General features: G+C 38.5%; 1 protein-coding gene across 4 annotated transcripts; it reads right to left on the reverse strand.

The window, feature by feature from the left end:
• Positions 1 to 288: 288 nt before the first annotated feature.
• On the reverse strand, positions 289 to 25401 carry LOC131348897 (protein Dok-7-like). Of its 4 annotated transcripts, XM_058384124.1 has the most exons (13): positions 25305 to 25401; positions 25127 to 25172; positions 22239 to 22454; positions 17395 to 17595; positions 16246 to 16365; positions 14910 to 15002; positions 14067 to 14794; positions 10681 to 10729; positions 8726 to 9379; positions 7800 to 7888; positions 7141 to 7210; positions 3879 to 4007; positions 289 to 2171 (listed from the first exon to the last, which is right to left on the reverse strand). In XM_058384124.1, exons 1-13 carry the CDS (start codon positions 25356 to 25358, stop codon positions 2032 to 2034), a joined length of 2589 nt encoding a protein of 862 aa, XP_058240107.1. In that variant the 5' UTR covers positions 25359 to 25401; the 3' UTR covers positions 289 to 2031. The 4 variants fall into 4 exon arrangements, with proteins under 4 accessions (XP_058240107.1, XP_058240108.1, XP_058240110.1 ...); XM_058384125.1 differs by lacking the exon at positions 14910 to 15002; XM_058384127.1 differs by lacking the exon at positions 8726 to 9379.
• Between the last annotated feature and the right edge of the window lie 115 nt (positions 25402 to 25516).

The following is a 25516-nucleotide window of genomic DNA, read 5'->3' on the forward strand; positions in this document are numbered from 1 at the left end:
ACACGTGTGAGACCCAATCAGCATATAAATGCTAGCTGTGTGACACTAATGAAAGGAGCAGAGATTGTCCTGAACAAGTGTGCCTCCTTTTTAAACAGACCCTAGGTGATGGAGATGCTTGAAGCACTAAACTGAAGAAAAGCTGTAAAACAATTAAAGCCATGTAAAGGGGGAACTAAAAATTATAAAACAGCTTAAAACAAAAAACAAAAAACAAAAGTAAAGATGAAATATCCAATATTCCAAAATGCAGATTAAGTTTATTTAGATATTTAATAATGAGTAACCTGCATACGCAATCTGAAAACATTTTCCAATCCATTCCAAATTTCCCAACATTTATTTAGAAGGCCCTACTTTTTATGTATATTGCATAAATGTGTCAGTTCCAAAAAAGGTTCAGATAGGTAATGTTTCCTGTAATATAATTCTTCAACTAAAATGGTGCTTATGCTTGAATCTTAGATAAATAAACTGACAGGACAATGGTCTCAATTATATATAATCTTTGGAGAAATAAATATTAAAAAAATTATTGACAGGGTGAATTTCAACGTACGACTATTCATATGAGATATATATTTGTTTACAAAACAATTTACTGATAGGAACATGATCAAAATATAATTCATGACAAATAATCACCACCAGAAATATTAATATAAAAAAAAAAATAATAGGATAAAGTAATAGAACTAGAAAAGTAGAAATTAATATATTGCATGAACATATCATGTACTTGGTATAGTGAATTCTGCATCTGCATCAGACAATCAGAAGATACAAGACACCAAAGGTTTAGCAGCCTGCTTAGACATTTTCAGACCTGTTCTCATATTTGATGTAATCTTTGCTAACCTCCCATGTATTCCATGATGACCCAAAATTTCCCAGGTCATGAGTGTGATACCCAATCAGAATATAAATGCCAGCTATTTGATGAAAAACGCAGAGATTATTGTGAATACATGTGGCTCTCTCATCAAACTGACCCTAGGGGATGGGGTCCTTTAAGGACTAAAGTTCCACAGTGACTAAGGGTGAACAAATACACAATAAATACTACTAGAAAGCCAATTCTCGGTTTTAATTGTACTATAAAACAGTAGTATAAAGCCGATAAAAGGAGAAGAAATATACAGTATTCAAAAGCTGGTTAAACTCGTCTGAATATTTAATAATGCCCAAGATTGTATATGCACAATTTCCCTTCATTCAAAAGAATGGCCAATTACCATAGCCATAAATACAAAAATAAGGAATAAGATTGCAGCACTGGCACTTGTGAGTGGGATTATAAATATTGTTGCTATTTTCATGACCAGGAAAACAGCAAAATGAATGCTGGAGTTAACTTTTACGCCTCTGTCTACACAATGAGCATGCTGCCTTATATGGATCTGTCCAGTTATTTTTTGCTTAAATGTTTTGCTGTGCCGTGTTTGCTGCTCTGGTGTGTGGTCAGAGATGTCCACTACCTGATTAAAGGACAATAGTGTATGTAATTGATTAATGGTGAATTTTAAAGCAAATTAATAGGAGACATGTTGCTGCAGGCAGCTGAGAGTGTGGTGACTCATCTATAATCAGCCATGTTCACACGGTCTGTCCTCACAGCTCTAATGCTCAAATTATCACACTCACACCCACCCACACACACACCCACACAACAAAACCCACATGATCACAGTCTCATAGCTACACAACACCAGCTAATGAAACTGGACCTTCGGCGACCACAGAATCAGTTCAATCAGTTTTTCTTGTACGTATGCCACCAGTTCAGTTTGGTTTAGCTTGGCCTGTGAGTAAGTGGAGCTGAAGCCTTTAACTCGGACCTGTATGGTGTCCAAATCTCTAACACGAGGAAGAGTCTTGGCACTCTTAGCAGTTAATATTCCACACTCTTTCTGTTCCGAGAGACACTTGCCCAACACTTTTCTCTTTTTCTTCATATTGCTGTTATCATGGTAAAGAGGTATGGCTTCATTATTATTATTATTATTATTATTGAGGTGATAAATGATGTCATCACTGTGGTGCCCCTCCTTTTTTCCACTGTTCCAGTTTCTGAAGTCCTGCCTCTCGGCCCAGTGCATGCTGGGTGCCCACTCTGTGTGCAGTCTCTGTTGCAGTGATGTCAATTTGTGCATATTTAGTGGTGCCTTTTGCTGCAGAATAGACATAAAATATAAAATTGTGATTAAAACCACATGACAATTAATTATATTATTTAAGGGTTCATTTATATTAATTATTCTAGGCAAATGACAATTATGGAAATTATTCACCCACAGGACACACCTCTATCACTAAGACTGACAGGCACACAGGCCACACCTCTATCACTAAGACTGTCTTAGTGAAAAAGATGTGGCCTGTGTGCCTGGTAGTCTTAGTGAAAGAGGTGTGGCCTGTGTGCCTGTTAGTCTTAGTGAAAGAGGTGTGGCCTGTGTGCCTATCAGTCTTAGTGAAAGAGTAGTCTTCTACTAAGACTGCCAGACACACAGGCCACACCTCTTTCACTAAGACTGCCAGGCACACAGGCCACACCTCTTTCACTATTGGGACAAAAAAGCCCTCTTTTACTGACAGTGCAAGACACCATTCCCCTTTTAATGGGACAGAAATCATTTCCAATTATGCACTTTCTGTATATTAATAGTTTAAAAATAATAATAATAATAATAATAATAATAATAATAAAATAAATAAAACCTTGTGTGGGAACATCTACAAGACCTGTAGAACTAAATTAACTCAAGATGTGAGGAATCTTATCCTTAAGAGGTTTGGTGTGTCATGGTTTATTTAGATTTTGCTCAAACTGCTGCTGTAATTAAGACATTATTTAAATTTTTACAAAATTCAAATTTTCATATATTACACTCTTCCCTAAATAGGACCATTTGCGAAGGTACTGTTAGTCCTGATTATTCAAGTACATGTCTTGCTTATCACTGTAGCAATAAATGAACCTCACATGAGCTAATAATGATCCCCTAGTGTGACAGAGAAGGGTTGTACAGCACTGTGCTTCACTCCTCTGTGTCACTACTGCTGCCAGTAGCCAAGGCAACAAATGTGAGGAATAAGATTACAGATAAATCGATTCCAACAAGGCTTTTGGGGGTAGAAGGAGAGCCCTTGAGAATATGAAGCACTTTTCTATCCTGGTCAAACCCTACTCTGATGCTGTATTTAGTAAGCACTTCACATGGGTCTGAAGAAGAAATGGAATGACTTGCATGACCTAGCATTTTGGGTTTATTGATTATATTGCCCTTATTTCCCATGCATACAAGTAGTTGATTTCAACATCATTTTGGGTTTATTGATTATATTGCCCTTATTTCCCATGCATACAAGTAGTTGATTTCAACATCATTTTGGGTTTATCAGTGTAAGGCAATTTACATGTCAGCAAAGTGAATAAACTTTTTAAGTGAATGACCTGTTCCAAGTATGAATATTTTAGCAATTAGGTCACGTGATTGTTTTTGTTCTGTAGCAATGCAAGCCCATGTAAATAATGTAGTATAGCCTAAATTATGTAGAGTCTGAAATGAAAACTAAGCAGCTATAATGACACCCGTTTCCAAAAGAGTCATGTTTATGTCTAAAAATTAGTATTGTCTAGAAATTATTTGAATGAAACAAAAAATATTTTGACATTATCGATTGCATTTTGCTCATACATTTCTTTTATTTTTGGGCGGTTATGGTGGGTGAAGTTTATTTAGATAGATGTTACAAATTTTCTCACAAAAAATGATTCAATCACCCGTAATCAGAGTTGCCCGTCAGCTATTTCCCACATTTTAACATCTGTGTTAGCTTCAACAACCCTCTGCAGGTCAAATGTTGTGTGCTCTCACCTCTGACAGTGCCACCGTGCTCCTGCAGCTCCAGCTCCATATAGTGTAGATGCTTTTTGGATGTTGGGCTGACAGGAATATTTACATATGTTGCTCCTCCTCTTGGCCTTTCACTCAGCCCTGAGCCATCTGGAAGCAATACAAACTCTTTTGTAAACAAATATATATTTAAAGGACCTTAAACGTCTTGGATCCTCATTTATATGTACATAAAAATACATGATATGGACATAGCATATTGTGATAATATAATCATCACATACATGAACCTATAATATGTCACAGTTAAACCTGGCCTAGCAGATTACTTATATATTAATATATTTGGATTTCTTCTACTAGAGATCACTTTTTCAACTGGAACTTAGCCTTCAAACAGGCTTCAAACTGCTGAAGTGAGAATACTGAGTCATCATTGTTATAAGAGATGATAAGCTGTCTGCAGAAAAATCAATGAACAGATCAACAGAAATGATCTTGATGCATCAACTAGGACAGGTGCACTCATCCATACATACTTAAAGTGTGAATTGGCTGATGACTTACACACACAATGAGAAAGAGAGAGAGACAGAGACAGATATATTGTAATTTACTAGCTATATAATATAGATTTCGATGGAATTATATATCAAGTCTTTGCTAATGAAGAACTGGAAGAATTGGAATCCTTCGATTCAATTACCATCAACGAGACAATTTTAATTTAAAACACATAGTCTAAATTCAGTGTTAAGCAAGATTACAACTGTAAGTGGGTGGGTATGCTTCATTTAACATTTGCTTACCCATATGCTTCATTTAACATCTTAAAAGTCTGTTAATATAATATACAATGTACAATTAATACACAATTAAGTGTGCCTATAACTTCCTTTCATACAGAAAGGGGTTCCCGCCTGAAAAAAAGTGGTATATGGAGGCAACATTTTTTTTCTTTCTTCTCCTTCTCTAATGACAGTTCAGCAGGCATGTGAGTGCAGAATAATGACACAATTGGGGAGTAGGCAGATCTCTTTATGACCATTTTTTAGGTCCTTATGTTGTTATTGCACTATACACACATCTATTGATCATCTTGTAAAACATTATGGCTTCCATATCAGCCACCTCCTCACACAAAAGATCAATTGATCTCTGTGATGCTGTTTGGGAGTTTGAGACAGGACATTCTAATGACAAAATGGCTTTCTAAGTATCACATTATGGAACAGTGTGTTTCCCTTATAACCCTTCTGCCCCCACTAGCTAACACACACAAACACACACACACACACACACACATAGCACAAATCCTGTTCAGTCTGTTCACATAGTATCAGTCACAAGGTGAAGCTTTTGACTGTTACACTAATGTTGAGGAATGTTACACTAATTCCAAAAGAAAAACCACACTTTCGATTTGCTACAAATGAAGAAATATGGTTGATACCGGTCTAGTGTATAATGGTGTAAGATATAAAATGTTCTTAATTATTAAAGCTATGTCTAGCACAAATTTAGGAAAATGAATGTGTTATAGAAGAGCATTGGGAACATCCAAATGCAGGCCTAAGTGAAGTTTTCAAGTATTACTGCATGGCTGTGTAGAAAAATATTGCCTCACAAGGAACTCTTTTATTTTTGAAGCAATCTGATTTATTTATTAAGACTTATTTATCCTTTGAAAATGTTTTTGAAGAATATTTTTCTTTATTATTTTGAAATCTGTGACCAACTCTCAACATTGCTAGCCCAATTTTTGGGGGGGAATTTTTTTTCTCAGAGAATGAGACACAGGAAACAAACAGGAGGTGTGAGTAGGGAGGGATTAAATCAGGCTGGCAGAGAGGTGGATAGTCAAGTTGACCGTGGAAGGCACACTAGGTGTTATTAACACTTAGGGGTTGTAACATTTCACTTCTTCCTCTTTTAGTCGAATAGTAAATGAAATATGCCAATGTGCTTTTGAAACATGGTCACTGATTTGACTAGAACAGAGTAAAGCAAGAAGAAAATGGGTCTGGCTGATTACAGTCTGGTTTATGCTGCAACTGTCTTCTTACTGACTGGACAGGCAGTAGATCACCTAGAACCACCTAGTGACCTATGAAACACAACACCTTACAGAAACACTTACAAACAAACCCACCTTAAAATGCTGTGAAGGTTTGCTGCACGGTATCTAAATAATTCTTTGGTCACCTGACATTTCCTGAATTAAAGGAGTGATTTACAATGTTTAACATGGCTTTTGTTCTAGACTGACCCATGCATATGAAAGCAATTCATCACATAGTGCTAGGAGAAACTCTTAAACAGAGTTTAGACATTAATTGTGTTTACATTGAAATATTTGGGACGTGTTTTCATTATTTCAGTGAAAAGTTAGTTGTCTTCCATCCTAAAAGCAAAAGTGCAAGTGCTTTTATTTCAGTTGTTATAGTAATGGGAAATTCAACACAGACACAGTGGAGAACTTTTCCAGAATGCAATGCAGCAATATGGAAGAGACTCTGCTCGGCTAGTTGGTGATATATGAGATGACAAGTGCAACGGTGCTGATGGCGGTATTAGCATGAAAGTGAAGCTTTGGAAGCTGATCTGTTTCAGCAGAGTGAACAGATGAGGAAGTGAGACAGCTGGACAGACTAAAGGATTCAAGTGCTGCGGCAAGTGCTCTCTTTATGTAGAGATAAATTGAAAGAAAAATACCCCTGGCACCACTATCAGCTGACAGTCAGTTTCTCACATTTTTAAAGCTGAGGATGCTATTGCTGGCATTAATGTTTTTGTGAGATCAATTTTATTCAGCAAAGAACCCAGTTCTGAGTAAAGAGATTTCTTCACAAACAGTCATAAAGACTTCCCTTAATCAGACACAAAGTACACAGATTTTGGCATACTGGCTGTTTCATAAACCAAGGAAATGTTCCTCTGGAGCCGTACCAGAAGTGAATTCTGTCCAATTTGACTGAAGATTATACTCTATTAAAAAATACGCCTATGAGCACTTTCACACCTTTTCACATGTGAGTCTGGATCAATCCAAAATTGTGAGAAAAAAAAACAAAAACGCACACGTGTAAAACACAAGTATTTGATTCAAACTGATGCATAGGCAAACCTTAATTTAATCTTAACCTACATAACTGTGTAACCTACAGAACTGTAACTTGTGTACCACAAAACAAAATGTATGTATGAGAGAAGCAGCTGTATTGACATCTGAGGCAACATCTGAGTTGTTTTTCCATGTCAGAGGAAATGTGTGGTTGCTCACCTTCAGGTTCGTCAGTGCCCCTCTGCTGCCCTGAGCTGCCCATCAGCTCATATCTGGTCTTCTCATCTGACTGAAAGAAAGTCACATATGTCACTGGGTGACAAATATTGTTTGCTGTATATTGAAGACATTTAAATCTTATAAAAGAGAGAAAGCAGTAACAAACATGCTGTATGGAAAAATCACCAGAAAATAGTATGACTAAAATAAATTAATTAAAAACAATAAATTGTAATTCAATTAAGAATGATATCCACTGAATTTGGAAACCTACCATTTGAAAACCTCACTATGTATTTAGGCTATACTAAGGGTTTCATTCCAAACAGGGTTAATTCAGTCAGAAATTCCCTGTGTGTTCATTAAGTGTTTAGGGATGTTGAGAGAGAGAGAGAGAGAGAGAGAGAGATGTGTCGGTATGAGTGCCTTCTTTCTTTACGATTGTCTTGTAGGAGGGTGTGAAAATTCTTTGTCCAATCTCTTACACAACACACTCTGTTCAGAACACTGGGTTTATCACAAGCTCTAACTAGCTTACACACTTAAGATATCACAAACACGATTCTGTTTCCTTCGCCTTCTCTGTCTGTCTCTCTCTCTCTCTCTATCACAGCCTGTCAAAGGCAGTGCCAGACCCTGCATCTCATTCAGTGTTGAACCTCTGAGCTCCTGTCTGTGGCTTGGCCCTCCATGATCTCATAGGCGGGATCCATTCTCCCTTTCTCTGCATGACTTCTCTGCTTCTGATCTGGACAGGAAAAGACAAAATGCAATTTGATGGACAATCTTGATATTATGCATGCACATGAACATGAGCAAGTAATGTTATCTGGGAATCACTGTAACCCTGAGCAGCATCTGGGATTGCCAATATGACTTCAATCAAATAGACCAGTTGTGGCCTACATGTAGTGATTATCAGGTTCATGTAGTTTGTGACCTTTTGTGCACAGATCAGTCAATATATTAAATAAGCACATGCTTAGGATTAGCTTAATCCTTTTCCATATAAGTCTATGCATTTAGCCTTGCCTTGAGAACGTAGGTTGAGATATATGCTAAAGAGTCAGCTAAGCCTTCTGTCTGAATATAGTTGTACCATTTGTCTAGCAGTCTGTGGGCTGCTGCTTCAGATGGCAGCCCTATCTAGATTGCCAAAATGCCTTAGCCTAAGGGGTACCATTACTCAAAACTGTGCTTACCACACATCATTTTAAAATAATAACTGCCACCATCACTTAATTTTAAGGTTTATGTCACAAGCCAGAGATTCCCTCTAACCATCCATAACTCCAGAACAGCAAGTACAAGAAAAAAAAATGATGTAAGGGGATGGGGTGGTGAGGAGGTAAAAGCAGCAGGCATAAGGAAGGAAAACAGGTCAAGAAAGGAAGAGGGCACATGGCCAGCAAGAGGAAAAGGTGTTTTATTATTTTGTCAGAGAGAAACAAACACAAAAGAGAAGAAAATGTTCAGGAAAGATCTTGAAAAACAATACAAATGAGGAGTGAGTGCTTGTTCTCTTAGGTTAGACTACAAGAGTGCCCAGTTTGGGTTTAGCTGAGGTTCTTGGTTGATCCCTTACCTCCCACTGCTGTCTCTCCATTACTGAGCTGTAAGGGTGGCTGTGAGTTGAGTGTATGAAGATTAGATGGTTCTTCCACATGAGGGATCTTTGAGTTTAATCCCCAAGAACTAGCACTCAGGTCCTGGAAAACCGGACAGTGACCCTGCCCACCAGTGTTCTTCTGTCCAGACGGATGGATCAAGCTACTAATTACTGGAGGAACAACCTTGGGCAACATGCAGCCATGCTGACCTTTTCTACACTGTAGGCAGTTCTCATAGATCGTTGAGCGAGAGGTATGGTGGGAAGGAATGGTGGGATAAACTTGGCAAAGTGAAGGGCACTGAGGTGATGCTAATGCTGAGGCCATCGGGATGTATGAACCAGATTGGGCTGATCCCAGGCTATTGTTCCCTGGAGGACTATAAAGCTCTACTGGATCAGGCAGGCTTGGTTTAATTGACATGGTGTGAGTCCTCCCTGGAGAATAATGTCCTAACAGATCAGACAGACTGTCTATATAGTTCTTAGAGCTTCCCTCCTGCAACTTGTTGCCAGTCCCTGATCTTGTGAATGAAAGGCCTTGTGATGGCAAATCTTTTTGCGGATTCCACTCCAAATTGGTGGCATGAGCTGATGCATCACTGATGAGACCAGTTGATTTTCCACCTGCTGAAGTAACATCTGATGTTCTGAGAATGGGACCTTTAAAAAGCTTCTACTTACCTGCTGTTTCATACATACTATATCAGATTACTAACAATCATTGTTATGCATGAAAATTTATCAGTTTCTTTAATTATTAGGTACACCCAACTTACTAGTACCCCTATCAGTTACATATAGGGGTGCTTTGTAGGAATACAATTGCTGGGCTGTTCTGAAACTAATCATTAAGGACAGCAGCTAATTTTATTTAATTTTATTATGTTATTGTTTCCATTGCTTGTTTGTTTTTATTTATTCATGCTATGCTTTTTCTATTTTACATTTTACATTGCTCCTAGGATTTTTGTCATATTACTCCTCTTACTTGCACTGTTCTGCCAAGGTAAATTTCACTTGCAAGGGATTAATCTTATCTCAACTTAAGTCCAAAACTTTTGACAATATTTATGGGGGAAGATATGTGTATTCACAGATGGGATACACAGTTGCTTAAGTTGATTTTCTGGGTGTGCTATTCAATTATGCCTCCGAAGTTATGCCTATTCAATTATGCCTCCGAAGTTATGCCTCTGAGACAGGATATTCCACTAGCATCTAGGCCACTACCATCAACATAAGCACATGCCTTTAACTTTGGAAAAAAATGGGACTAGAAAATTCGAACCAAAAAAAAAAAAAAACCCAACACATATTGCTTTGCTGTTAAATGTAATACAATGTAATATTGATTGTGATGGGAGAATGTTATTTCTGGGTACATAACCAGACAAACCGCAGTGCGTAATTAGTTCATGGGAGGACTGATTTGTAGCACTTCTCTGCATGCCATGTTTACCCATGGTCCCCCTATGGCAGATGTGCCTTGTAAAAGGCCCAGCGAGTGTGAATGTAAGCTAGATGTACCTAATAAACTGACAAATAAACATAATAAAGTAACATGAACCAAACTGTGCAGCATAATGCTAATTTTATGCGAATTTGAAACGGTTACCTGAAAAGTTCAGTAAAAATTAACCAGTCTGAAAACGTTTTAAATGGAGAACAGCATAATCTACTTGCATTGCCATGAGTTTGTGCATGGTACTGTATCTGTTAGCAATGTTCTCAGTAAAATAAAGACATAGAGGTGTGAAGTGGATGGACTGTGAAAAATGTTCTTGTAAATGCAGCATGATGGTTAAACTGAATGAATAAATTTTATTGTGCTGAATGTTTCTGAATGTTCTGGGAAACAAAACCTATTTAAACTACATTAGCTTTACAGTGCAGCTGTTCATAGCTGTTTAGCATGTGGAATGTCCTACCTGGCATGCCATGCTGTAGTGAAGCTCCTGCCTGAGGTAGGGGTGCTCTCTGTTCAAGAACAGAAATCATCAAATTAGTTAACGCTGCTGGAAAGAAACACTTTGCTGTAAAGCTCAATTCCTGTCTAATATAGGTCTAAGAGGTGATTTTAATTTCCATAAGAAACTAAAACATTTACTGTTGGAAGTTAACATCCATTATAAGCGAACTTGAGTTTTCACACGTTTTCTGTCTTCTCAATATGTGTTAAAATTCCAGTCTGTAGCACATGCCATACAGCTGTGGTAATATAAAGATTAGATGGAAAATATTGTAGTATATTTTAACACATTAAATTCTGTTTACACAGGCTCCATCTGGCCAGATGCTGTCTCCACATTCTGCACTGCATCTGCTAGCTTTGGAAGTGAGCGACTCAATAGGGCAGCTGATAAAAAAAAGTTTAGTTTAACTGCAATAAATTGCTTTATCAATTATTTCGACAGCGTTGTGAAGTCTGGTGTGGCATTTGATGGAAATTTTGCTGGCGGGCGAATGTGACAAAATCTTCTCTATAGTTTGGAAATGCTTTAAATGATATTATGCTGTTGATGTCATGAAACTATTCTGGACAAAAAAAACGGTATAACAACTTGTGTTAAAAGTGAATGAACATGGACTTAATTTGATGATTAGTTCACAAGACAAATGCAAAAATGCAACTTATGTCAGCAGTATTGGATTATGTAATAATGTGCTTACGAGGAATTATTAGCATTATCAAAATGCTATCAATATTCACAGCACACATAAGATATTTTTAATATATCACATGCGATCAAGTCTGTTCTGAAATCAGTTGATATTTAAGTCGACCCTCAAAAGAGTTTGTTCCATTGATTCCAGGTACTGAAAACTAAGCATCAACCCTACAGCTTTGGAATTTCTTTGACACACTATAAAATTATTCACCTTGTTCCCACATATAGCAAGCACCATTGGATTGAACCAGTGGTTATCTATTTTTGCTTTACTTAAAATTTGCCTGAATGGAATTAAACAAATCAGGGCCTGAAAGGCATATTAAGCCAAACAGTGAGTATAATCAGTAAAAAAAAAAAAATAAATAAACATACAGAATTTCATCACCTTTCATGAACTTGGGCATCTCTTTTGATTGATACTTGTGATTGATGCTATGAACATCTGAGCTTATCTCATTAATATCATTAACATTGCATTGCAGTTATATAATTATGCATTGTTTAGAGTTCTATAGTAGTGTTAGTTGACAAAAATGCTGTAAAGTATGCAATATTTTTGTATTTAATATACAGAATTTCAAAAAAGAGAAATGCATTTATTCTAATCGGGGGGAACTTCATCATGCAGTCCAATAACAAAAAAAGATTAAGTGATAATAATGACCGTTGCCTGTAAACTCAATGAACATATACAGTTTAGCCACCATGAAATGAAAAAGCTCTCTATGGGAGAATGGACCACCTCCCCACAGATATACTATGGATTTCAGATTTATATTTTTTGGTTTTGAACAAATTTGAATTACAGCAGTGAGTCACAAAGAAATGTGAGAAGCCTTTTACTACACCTTTTCTGATCACAGCAGAACAATGATGATGTAGAAATGTAATACTTCTTTCTCTTCACAGATTTTATCATTTATCTTTTAAAGAATCTGCGTTCAAGTGTGGTGTCTTCAAATGAAGATGCAAAGCGCACAATAAACTGTGCTGAGCTAATGTGCGGGAGTAAGGGAGAAAGAAAAAAATGAGTGTGCGTTGCTGTAATTGCTATACCACACTATTCTCTTTTTGACTAGAACTGTCACAGTTTGTTCAAAGATGCGTATATCTCCTGCTTCAAATATGCTCATGATGTACCTTCAGCTCTATCCACTAGCAGCTCATGTGTATCAGCTATATTAAATCATTTTTCAATCTTCTTTCTAGCGGTGTCTATTGGATCTAGGAAGCTACAGAAGAAAACACCGACATCATATTCGGCCCATGTTGCAATGAGAAAATATTGCTGAACATCGGTGCATCTTAACATTGCTATGCAGTCTGAAAGGCTGGAAGACTGAAGGCTTTCTGAAGTAACTAGACTATTTCTGTGGTGAAGTTTTCAAATGAGCCATCTTGGTCTTGTTATCTTACAGGATGAACACTTAACACAAATCAATGGGGATGAACTTGTCATACACTGCTACAAAGTTTGAAATCCCAAGAGTGTGTTGACAGCAGGTTCTAATGCCCTGTCCTTGAATGTCAGAATTGCTGTAGTGCCTGTGAGTAAGCCTCTCTAAACGCAACATGACACCACTATCTGCCCAGCCCTTAGCCTCTCAGTCTGGGTATCACTCACACATTTTTCTTTTTTTTTTAAACTAAAATATATAATTATTCGCATTCAAGAAAGTAATCATTAAGCAAATTAAACATTTTTGGTTTACTTTATCTATTTACTTTACGCTATCCATTCAATTTAGATTTGTTAGTTTGGTAACTAAACTAAGTTACCTTTGGTAGCTGTTTAAACCTGGTCATGGTTACAAACACCCAGAGCCTATACTGAGAATACTGGGTGCAAGAAATATCAGTCAAGCAATCAGTGGAACAATTTAGCATAGTTTTGAAGAGACGGGAGAGGAACTGGACAATCCAGAAGAAATATGATCAGTCTTTTCATCATTCAGGCTGTTTGCCCAGAGAGTTTTATTTACGTACAAGCAACAAGAAACTGATCCCTGATCCTCTTCAAAATAGTGGTTTCGAGCTTGCTTTCACTTTGATCCTCATCAAGTGTACAAGCTAGCCACTTTCAGCTCACTCATCGCATTCATGAGCTCTCAGTTACAAAGTTTGTGAAACAAAAGGGAGGTCAAGTTTGTAGAAGCCCATTTTACCGCTTTTACCTTTATCCCGGCTGCTGTTTTTTTTTTTTTTTTTTTAAATGTTTTATTTACTAAGTATATATAACATGTCAATCTTAACTATGAGATTATTAGAGACATCAACAAATAATTGAGACAACAGAAATTGCACCAGTTCACTGCACAAATGTTGAGCAAATCAGGCAGGAGAGACAGATTTGTTTAGAGCGAACAAATAGCCTTGGAAAAAAAGCCAACTTAGCTCAGGCCAAGATTCTCAAAATAACCTATTTATGGGCATTCTACCTAATCTGCCAAGACTGTAATGATTGGAGTACAAGCGCAGAAAAAAACACTAAAATGAATTATTTCTAATTTGGATTATGGCTTGAAATGTGTTATATTTTGATAGCAAAAACAATGGCTAAAGTGAGTTTAAAGCAATAATCACTAAAATAATTTACCTTGAGTCCTGCTTGATATTCTATGTCATGTGTCATGGTAGTGTACCTTTAAGCCACCACACACGGGGCAGGTGGTGAAGAGCATTCTAGATGATGTCAGATGGGGACAGCAAATTAGGCAGTCAGAGTGTGTGTCCGTGCTGGACGAACCCTGAGCCCCCGAGTCTCTGGAAGATTCAGGAACAGAGCATGCAGCTGCTGAAGCTTCAGTCTGCTCTGTAACTGTTTCCTCAGTCTGTTCACTGGCTAAAGCATCTTTCTGCTCTTTGCCCTCTTCAAGAAGACTGCGGGGTGTGTCATATAGGTAGCGTAGTGATGATGGCACTTGATACTCATGGGTGTGGCTGACTGGACAAGTACACCGGTGCTTTTCGGGACTAGAGAACGGCGGAAGGCTGAGCAGAGTGCCATACTCCTCTTTGGGGCTCCCTGTGTCTAGGCTTCCTGTGTAGGAGGAAAAGCTGCCAGAATAGGACGAGTGGCTTCCTGTGGCAATGCCACTGTCTGAGGAGCTCTGTCGGCCAATTTCCTGAAGCCTTCGTGGAATTGTTGGCTTTGACGGTAGTCTGGGTCCGCTGGCTGAAGTAACTGGCAGTTTCTCCTCTCCATGAGAGGACGTTCGAGTGGACTCAGCTGTGGTGGTGGGAACCGTCTCCACCCACAGGGTCAGACGGCTGCCGATACTGGAATCTGAGTGGCTAGTTTCTGAGTCAGAGGACCCAGATATGCTGCGGTCATCTCCAGCTACTGAAGAACTGAAACTGGAGGTGGACGCTTCCACAACAAACAGAAAAAGAGTGTCAGACTAAATAAACTTTCCTGGAAACCAACAATCATAACTTCAGTCTCTTTTCCTGATTTAACTTTTAATACCTAGAAAAACAAGCACCTGTGTTATGAGAAAGCAAACTGAGCCTCTTCTCCAACTCTTCAGCCTCTTGGTTCAATCGCTCCTCTGCTGATGCTACACTGGCACTAGGCTCTGAGAGTTGCACAGAATCAAGTCACACAGTCTTAATCTATGTACTTTGAGATGCTGCGCCTTCAGCTTATTTTGATACTGTCAACATCTGCAGTTTCAACAATTAACAGAGGGAAACACTTAAGGATAAACAGCATGAAATTCATGCCAATGAGGTTAATTTTTTATTAACATGCAGATTGCAGTTGATAAATAGAATAAAAATCCACTATTAATGTGATGTAGTACAAACGAAAATATGCAATACAATAATCAATGTGTTATCTGTTATACCTGTTATAGACTTTTTTTTTTACATTATTGTAATGCTGCCCTCTTGCAGTGTATTTTTGTACTGCAGAGCCAGTGGAGATGAATGTAGAGGGTGGGGTGTTGAGGCAAACGCCTCTGTGTTTGTCTAGCATTTAACTACTATTAATAGGCCTGGCATGTGGGATTGATGGCATGCAGCCAAATAAAAACACAGAGAGAGAGGCTGTTGATCTTTGAACAACAATGCAAATAAAGGCTATTTAAGCAACTTTTAGGAAATATTTTTCTTTGTCATATGAGAAAGCCAACACTGATTCCAAGGAGAAGTTACTGAGAACGGTGTGTGAAATTTGCAAAGCCAATGCATCTGTTGCTGATTATGTTTCTAGTCAATGACTGCATAAAAACCAGGCAGAGAGCTGCTTTTATTTCAGCAAGTAGAGTGTGGATGGTGTAAAAATGAGAGAGTGAGAGGGAGAGATGGAGAAGAAGGGGAGGAACGGTATACTATGTTCTACAAGTGATTAAGTGTGTTGGAGGCGCTGATGTGACTTTAGCCCCCACCTCGCCTTCTTCTCACTCACTATTTATTCTGTCTGTGAGTGTAAGAATAGTTGATGAGCTCACATCTGATTGGTTAGCGCAAAGTGTGAGAACAGGAATACCCACAAATCTTAGCTGAGTGATCCAGCGACACACTTGTTAGCCTCTAATGAGCTAGCTGAACAAACACATGCACATGACCCATTACCCCCACTGTTACACAACTGAATATAAAAACACCATGAGCTTGGCCTCAGATGGAACATGCATAATGACTTAGAAAGCACAAACAACCGACAAACAGCATAATGTCATCATTAAACTGTATGGTGGTTATTAATATTTGACACTCTCCTCATTAATAATGCAATGGCACACTGCATTTTTATGAAGTTGAACTAATGAGCAGTCACAGCCATTAACAGTTGTACCCAGTACACACACACACCTGGCAGAAGTGGTTTGATTCCGTAGGGACCTCTCGAGGGCGAGATACCACGCAAAATGCAGTCAAACAGAAAACTTATCTGCTCCCCTTCAGCACAGGATAAGAAGAACACACCAGCCCCTATACACACAGACAAATCTTGGTCACTAATTATCACCCATACACTACAGATAGGGGTTAAAAACACAGGAATATTCCTTTTAAAAACAATAGTTTAGTGCCATGTACTAAATTTTATTACTAATCAAACATTGCAAATACGAGGCATTTCGAAATATTGAAAGTAGGAATATATGACTGTCTGCTTCTATCACTTCTATCGTGCAGGTAGAAAAGCCTTCACACTTCACAAGTACTTTGGGTGACGGGTGGCCTTGAGTGAGCATGTGTCGGTCAGTGGGTGGATAGATGTTTAGATTTACTCATGTGTGATGGATGTGTGTGACCTCCCCTAGGCTGGTGGTCAGCAGGAAGACATACATTCACTAAGCAGCTAGACCACCCAGACTGAAGAACACACATCATTTCGACATCATTTTGACTTCATTTTATTTTATTTTTTATTTTTACATTTTATTTAAATTGATCCAAAAAGCTTTGGAAAGTCGTTGGTAAAGGAAAAAGAAAGCATTTTTCAGTCAAATGTCAAGTTTGACAGCACGAGGTCAAAAATAGACCTACTGGTTATTGTAGCATTAAAAAACCCATTCTGACTCATATTACCGGTAATGAAAATAACTGGCACTGTAAGAAAGCCTGCATGTCAAAGAGGTTTCACAAAAGACAACCGTGCTACATACCATACACTCACACTGTACAAGCACAAATACATTATGACTGTTTCTTTTCTAAACATCTGTACAGCATTACACACTGAACAAACACGAGAAGTCTAAAAAGTATTTTGCTTCATGTCCTTTCAATTTATTAAAAATACCTGCATCCATACTGACAGAATCATTGTGCATGAACCTCTGCCTAACACCCATATCAGTGCCTTGTTTGACATAACTGAATCTTTACACTTTTGCAAGCTTGAATAATAAAAAAAATGTGGATAAACACTACTGGTCCCCAGTATTCTGTCTGATTTTTTGGAACTGTCACAAGGATGACTCAATAACACACTGATAAGCCGTGCATACTTACAGTATCCACAGCGTGTGCCACCTTCAAACACAAAGCCATTGGGGACTGGCCCGTATCTGCGCAGGTCCAGGAGGTTCCACTGGCCGCTGATAACAGGCGGGACGTCCCTGGCAATGACGAGCAGGTTGTTGCACAAATGAAGTGTGGCCAGACCAGTTTCCAGCTTAGTACCAGGCAGGACTGTCACCTTAAAACTGTGTACTGAAGGGGAAAGCAAGAGAGACTGAGCGAGAGAAACAAAGTAAATAAGAAAATGTAATAAAGAGGAAGAAAAATGAAAAATCCACCCTGAAAATGACCTTTAATGGTGTCCACATTTTACTTTGTAACCTTCCTCAGCAACAACTTAAGCTATTTTCAATTATGAAACATTTTCCTACATTTCTCAGAATGCTATTGATTGCCTGGTGGTAATGCCTTCACTGGGAATTCAACTCTACCTAGACAGCACAATGCAGCGGTACTGCATCAGACCTTTAACCTGTCTAGCTCTTAAACAGATCGACTTCCACAGCTTTCCTGCTATTCCCTTTAGAGGTGTCCTTTAAGAGAAATGAGCCTGTTTGGCCTGATGCTGACATTATAGTGCAGTGTTACCCTTTTCAATCTAAACATTGTAGAAATAGAAAGTATTGCTTTTCTTTATGCCGATTCCTCACCTTTAGCTGAACAATTCGGGCCTGTTAACTATGACATTTAGTTAATCACCACAGTACATGAGACCATTTCGATAGTGTGTACCACAATCTTCATGAAACTGGACTGAGATGGTACACAGACTGAACCAGAAAACACTGTATGTGATGGCATAGATGCCAAAATGCACGAGACAATATATCTGCAACGCTTTTGCATGATATCGACACCAAATTTGGTGGATAGATACTGTACGTTACATGATTTTGAGATTTTGTAGCAATTTTCACGTTTCTCAATAGGGGGTGGTATAACATTGAAATAACAGTAACCTCATATTCACTATTCACTGCAGCTTTTGACACAGTGTATCAGCACATCCTCATATCCACTCCCATGACACTCACTATGCATTCACATGCTTTTTGTATTAATTGTATTATTACTTAGGCTCCTAGATTGTGATGTTCTTGACTGATGTTGCATGTTTTTTGTATGTTGCTTATGCGGTCAGACCACTCTAGCACTTACATTTCGCTTTCTTTTCAGGTTATGAATCCTTGCTGATTTGTGTTGAAGGCTTTCTGTTGCTACACTTTCAACTTTGCACATTTCACAAGTCCATCTGGATAAAAGTGTCTACTAAATAACTAAGTATAAGTGTATGTTGCTGCCGAGCATAATCCATCATCCATCATTTGTAATTAGCTTTCATGGCTGGAATAGTCATCATCAGACCTCAAGTAACCTGTCATAACCTCAACCCCAACACATTTGGGATGAACAAGAATGCCGACTTATGACCTGGCTAACGTTCTTGTGGTTGAATGGACAAATCTCCACAACTGCGATCTACTGGGGAGTTTTTCAAAAAGAGTGGAGGCTGTTATATAAGCAAAGGGATTAGGATGTGCAATATGCACGTATAGGTATGACGGTCAGGTGTCCACAAACTTTTAGCCATATAGTGATGATTTAAGATTTTATGATTTTATGATTTAAGACAACCTTAGACACACAGATCTGACAACTCTACCTAAATAAAATTATGGGACTTGTTCCCATGCTGAGATATTTCAACACACACACACACATGATTGCTCAATAGAATGAAGCCATTACTCAGTACCCATCTGCAGCACAGATGGGTTGAGGGTATTTATCAGTCTCTTTAAAACACACTTCACAATAAGCGCACTGATCTAATTAGTAATGAATCACACTTGTCTCAGTGTGATAACACACAGAACTTTTCCTTGCAGGTGTTTTTTTTCTTTGTGTCATGTTTCTGAGGAAAATGTGAAGTTAATTCATAACAATGAACAAAATAGACCATAAAAATTAAGAACATATCTGTAAGAGATTAGAAAGAGCTTCATGTTTTTTGTTTGTGCCTGTAAGGCACAAGACATGACACATGGCTGAGACAGCAAAAAAGCATTGAGAGAATATGTGAGCAATCTGGTAATTACAATTGAACTACAACAGAAAAAAAAGACAGCTAGTTTAGTTTAGGTGGAGCTCAGGCTAACTTGATGCTAGATGATCTTCTGAAGTGGAAATATAAACTGGCAACCACATGTCTTCATGTTCAAGTGATCTAACATTAGCTACTTTGATCAATCTTATTATTTTCCTAAAGCCATTTTCAGGCTGTGAGATTATATCGATCTGCAATAACACTAACATGTAAGACTGTATGAGAAAGATGTGCTAACGATAGATCTGCAGTTTGCTTGCATAATCAATTAGCGTGATCTTGCCTCGTGCAGAAAATAGAGCCAAATAAATGGAGCTTGAGGAAATTTAGATTTCCTACTCATTGCTTATAGGTGAACTTAAAAGGTATAGTCACACTCAATGTGTCATCTACCATCTTTGGTCGCAACTCGCTGCACTATGTGTTCAAAAATACACAAACAACAAAATCAGTTCAGAATTTATACATAAAAGTAAATAGGAAATGTATCTGCAACATATGATGCCATTATCTTCCTCTAACAGGATCAAAGATTAAAGGTTAAAGTGTTGAAAACTCAGCTATCACTATAATTTTTCCCTAAGCCAATTTGATGACACCTGTAAGCATTTCTTGCCTTCATTCGTCACTCACCAAGCGATACATCTTCATTTTTTGGAAGCAATCAGGAAAGTATTCTTCCAATACTTGGCACTTTAACGCAAGCGTCATGTACGGGTAACTGAGATAAGGATCTAGTGCGGAGAGGTTAAAAGAATCTACGCATGGTTTGTGTGAAGTTATTTGTGCATTACACTATGGGTTATGTACATCAAGGGGTACTTTAGACAGGAATGTTGGGGCAGGTTGAACCCTGTCAGCACTGAGTCAGATACAGATTAATGAAGGGCCACAAATCAAAACAATGAGGCAAAGAGTCAAAGTTCAAGATAGACAGACACACAAGACATGCATGCACACACACAGTGACAGCAAGCAGGTGACTTCACAGCATGCTGTGCCAGTCCCCCTCAGTATAGTAACTGCAAATCCTCCACCTCCACTCACTCACACACATACACACACACACACACACACAGGTCACATTGGGTTATTTGCTTGTTTGATTTATGAGGCTAATGATGGTAATGCACATCAAAGCCTGCCATTTAACAGACTTCTCTCTACTGCTTAAGGGCACCTTTGAGCTTAAACACATTACTATACATTTGTTCGTGTGTATTGTTCCATAAACAATTTGTAAGCTGTTTTTAGAACTTCGTTGGCTAAGGTGCAACAATACACTAAATACTTCTCTTTATCTTCGTCATCTGCTCTAAAAAATTTCTTTTTGCTTTTCTATTTCTTGTTATTCCAATTTAACAGGCTCAATGACGGTATTATAGAGAAATAATTACTCTGTAAAGAATTACTCAGTAAAGAATTACTCTGATCTATAACATATGCATTTTTTTTCTTATTTTCAACAACGTTGCTGAGATCACAAACTCTTTATCTCTCTGTACGTTGAATAATCACACTTAATCGTTTTAATCTCATTTGACATAAGCCTGCGCCGAACACGTTTACTCAATTCACATGCTGCATGTTACTATTGTAACTTTGAATCATGTTATAATGTAATAACGCAAATAAGTGACGTATTCCATCGGTTGTTCGGTTGAATTAACTGTGTTGAATAAAGACGTTGTGTCCACAGGTGGGATTAGAAACTGTACTGTAATAACTGTACTAGTCTCATTGTTTCAGTCTGAATGCGATACTCAAATGGGCTAGCTAAGCGCAAGTGTGGAAAGCTGTCAACATTGCAGAAATGGGATCATCAACGTGCTAAACTGTACGTAGTATTTTGGCTTTGAGAGTTGGCAGCTGTGGACAACAACTGGAATATTGACAGCAAGTGAAACACTACTAGAGTGATCCAGTCATGGGGAACGGATCATTTTATGTATACACTGCATAGTGAAACCACTTTAACAGAAATGCCCGTATTCCTGTTCATACATGCAAATACCCAATCATGTAGCAGCAGCGCAATGCATAAAATCATGCAAATACAGATTAAGAGCTTCAGTTCAGTTCATATGAAACATCAGAATGGGGAGGAATGTGATCTCGGTGACTGTAGCATGGTGCCTGTAGCTTTGAGTATTACAGAAATTGCTGATTTCCCTAGAATTTCAATAACAACAGCCTCTACAGATTAATAAGAGAAGTCAGAGGAAAATGGCCAGATTGTTTTAAACTGGAAGAATGTAGTAACCGATACAAATAATCTGTACGACTGTGGTGAGTAGAAAAGTATCACAGCATGCACAAAACATTGAACTATGCGGTGGAAAGGCTTCAACAGTAGAAGAACACATTGGGCTTCAGTCTTGTGTGCAGAAATGGCTTGTTAATGAGAGAGGTCAGAGGTGGCCAAGCTGACAGGAAGGCTATGTTAAATTATACATCCACTGTGAACAGAAAAGCATCTCAGAATGCACAGTATGTTTAACCTTGAGGAAGACAGACTTGCACTACAAGATTAGATTTTCTTGGTTAGTGTACATGCCCTAGTATGAGAACAGGGTTTTGCTTTGTATGTCATATTAACACTATGAACATTTGGATTCAAAAAATATTAAAAATCTGAACGCAGTTTGAAAAGGACAGCCATTTTTATGAATGAATACCATTCGATCACTGAAAATACATATTGTTGCCAGCGCACATTCATGCTCACCTTCCCCTAGATAATAGCGTAGCCGAAGGTCCCAGGCCAGTAGGGCCTCCTTACTATCGAATCCCAACTGAACAATCTGATTCAGGCTGAGGATTGTCAGAGCATAGGCAACTCCTTCACTGCTCCCTCCTGCCTCCAGACCACAGATACGATCCAGAACAATGCTGGTCCGCTCCTTCGCACTACGCTCCTTAGACACCAACAACACCAGGCAGTCTGGCAAAAAGAAAGAAACTGAGAAACAAGCTTTGGCAATATATTTATAATGCACCTTTGTTATTTAGGCTAATAAAACACTTTGATGCAAGCTTAATTAGCAATGAGTGGAATGTGGGGTTTTAATATCTGAGTAAATAACACAGGTGTAAAGTGTCCCATTTCCATGAAACGCAGCAACTGTCAAAACATCACTCTCTCATCCGCACCACCTTCCGTTCACACGTATTGACCACAGACAGCTGTCACAACAGCTACATCAGGAGTGTGACCTCTACACTCACACACACACACATTTGTACACACTCAGACACATGCAACTAACTGATGTGCCCAACTTTATGGGGTTTATTTACATATTTGCATATAAAAACTTAAATAAATAAAAAATATGGGAACACCCACAAAAAGAATGAAAGCTGCTTACAGGGTTGACAGAGGATTGCCCCACTGGAGCACGAGTGATGCTTCCCCATGCTACACTATATTGCCAAAAGGTTTGGGACACCCCTCCAAATCATTGAGTTCAGGTGTTGTTTTTCAGGGGTTGGGCTTGGGCCCTTAGTTCCAGTGAAAGGAACTCTTAATGCTTCAACATACCAAGACATTTTAGAAAATTTCATGCTCCCAACTTTGTGGGAACAGTTTGAGGATGACCCCTTCCTGTTCCAACATGACTGCACACCAGTGCACAAAGCAAGGTCCATAAAGACATGGATGAGTGAGTCTGGTGTGGAGGAACTACACAGATCTCAACCTGATAGAACACCTTTGGGATGAATTAGAGCGGAGACTTTGAGCCATTCCAAAACTGTCATGTCTGTCTTTACATGCACATGAATATAATATGGAGTTGGCCCACCCTTTGCAGCTATAACAGCTTTAAGTCTTCTAGGAAGGCTTTCCACAAGGTTTAGGAGTGTGTTTATGGGAATTTTGGACTATTCCTCTAGAAGCGCATTTGTGAGGTCAGGCACTGATGTTGGACGAGAAGGTCTGGCTCGCTCTAATTCATCCCAAAGGTGTTCTATCAGGTTAAGGTCAAGTTCCTCCACACCAAACTCACTCATCCATGTCTTTATGGACCTTGCTTTGGTCACTGGTGTACAGTCATGTTGGAACAGGAAGGGGTCATCCCCAAACTGTTCCCACAAAGTTGCATGAAAATTGTCCAAAATGTCTTGGTATGTAGCTGAAGCATTAAGAGTTCCTTTCACTGGAACCAAGGGGCTGAGCCCAACCCCTAAAAAACATCACCTGAATTCAATGAGTTGGAGGGGTGTCCCAAACATTTTTGCAATATACTGTAGTTCTCTGCACATTTTCAGTGGAGGAGGAGCAGCAGGACAGTTATTGGCACAATCACAAACACAAATTAAGCTAAAAATACTTTGCAATTGTGAAGATCCAATAACCTTTAAATGCCTCAAATAAAGAGAAAACGTAAGTGAAGAGAATGCGGCTACGATGTAGAGAACCATTTATATTGTAAGAAATACTACAAAGGGAGAATAGATGAAGTCTGTATATCTGTAATGCTTGACTTTTCAATGGCTGAAATAAAGCAAAAAAATATATATATATTAGATTATTTTATTTTAAGATCAACTGTTTCAGAATTCATATGCAATATTCCGCTGATCATCTCAGGCAGTGATTTATTTAATTATTTATTTTCATTTATTTTTTTTTTTGGGTCACATTTTTGTTTCCTGCTCTAACACGTCCCAGTTCAACCTCACAAAGGTCGTCTGACGAGCTGAGGAGATGGTACCAGGTGAGTCTGACACCTTGACACTTGGATGAAGACGTGTTATAATAAATGCATAATTATGAAAGAATTCTTTCCAATCATTGTATTTGGATGTTGCTAATGCATGCCATGTGAAGCAGTGAGTGATGCCCAAGAGTTAGGGAGTGTGTGTTAAGGTCTAGGAGGTGTTGAGATGTTTAGTTTGACAGGTCTGGCCCAAACTGGGGTTTGCTCTGTGAGAATTTGGCCTCAGGTTCATGATGCCTGCTCTTTTCATTTTGTTTTCACACCAAGTCACTAAGAAAACATCAGCATCTGATCAGTACCAGGCATCGGGGTTCTTCTATTGGTATCGAAAAATATTCAAACACACAGCCACTGTGCCTTTAAATGTAATTCAACACATGGTGATCTAAACTGGGAGAGCCAAAGTTGTGAATGGGGGAACATGATATAAGCAAGTGGTCCAAGGGTATCTGCTGAATATATAACATAATGCTAAGTCAACTCCTGCAGAAGGAAGCTGAGCATGAAAGCAGAAAACAAACTAAAACTCGAACCTATTTCCTTGTGTCTTTCTTCACAAGGAAATACTTCATCTAACTGTTTATTTATAAATAGAAGCTGCACAGTTTATATACATATATATATATATATATATATATATATATATATATATATATTTAATAAACCAATTTACCGAGATATAAACACGCACGCGAGCCTGCGAGCAATACCAGGTGTATTGTGTTACACCGGTTACTGTAACATTTTACACTGTAACAGTACAGAAGTCCACTTTTAGAGGAAAATTGACTATTTTATTTTAAAATAGTATGCATAAATTATAAAAGTTAAAAGTAGATAGTTGCAAGCTATGTATGTGAGGGCCGCAGTATCGGATTTAACGGTTACATACCCGCCACCGGTGAGGGCTTACGGAGAACTACCCACCGAGTTTTCCACTGTGGAGCATAAACAAAACACACACGGGGGAGAAAATAAATGGTCTCAAGATTAAACCAAAAAACGATAATGAAGTCTATCTCGGTCTCAGTGTTTTGTTTCGCTTTTTAAAATATACGAAGCTTACTCGCCTTTTTGCCTTCCCTGACTTTAACGTGTCCTTCCGCGACCGATGAATCCGTCATCTTCCTCCGCTCATGGCTCGTGAACAGCTGCGGCTCCGCGGCGCGCGCGGATCACTTTTCAAAATAACTGAGAGAGAGAGAGAGAGAGAGAGAGACGCACGCGCTTAAAAAAGGGAAAGAAAAGGAAAGAAAAAAGTCGACGGAAGAGCACAGGTGAC

Source organism: Hemibagrus wyckioides, linkage group LG29 (genome assembly GCF_019097595.1).
Source record: "Hemibagrus wyckioides isolate EC202008001 linkage group LG29, SWU_Hwy_1.0, whole genome shotgun sequence".
In the NCBI taxonomy this organism is placed as follows: Eukaryota; Metazoa; Chordata; class Actinopteri; order Siluriformes; family Bagridae; genus Hemibagrus; species Hemibagrus wyckioides.

Excerpts from the sequence above, each read along its gene's own strand:
- LOC131348897 (XM_058384124.1), bottom strand. The coding sequence starts at position 25,358 with ATGACGGATTCATCGGTCGCGGAAGGACACGTTAAAGTCAGGGAAGGC. Across the intron at positions 16,366-17,394 it reads TGGCACACGCTGTGGATACT|GGGCTGGTGTGTTCTTCTTA; the intron begins GTAAGTATGCAC and ends CTGTGTGTATAG. Across the intron at positions 9,380-10,680 it reads ACTACAGCATGGCATGCCAG|CAGGTGGAAAATCAACTGGT; the intron begins GTAGGACATTCC and ends ATGTTACTTCAG.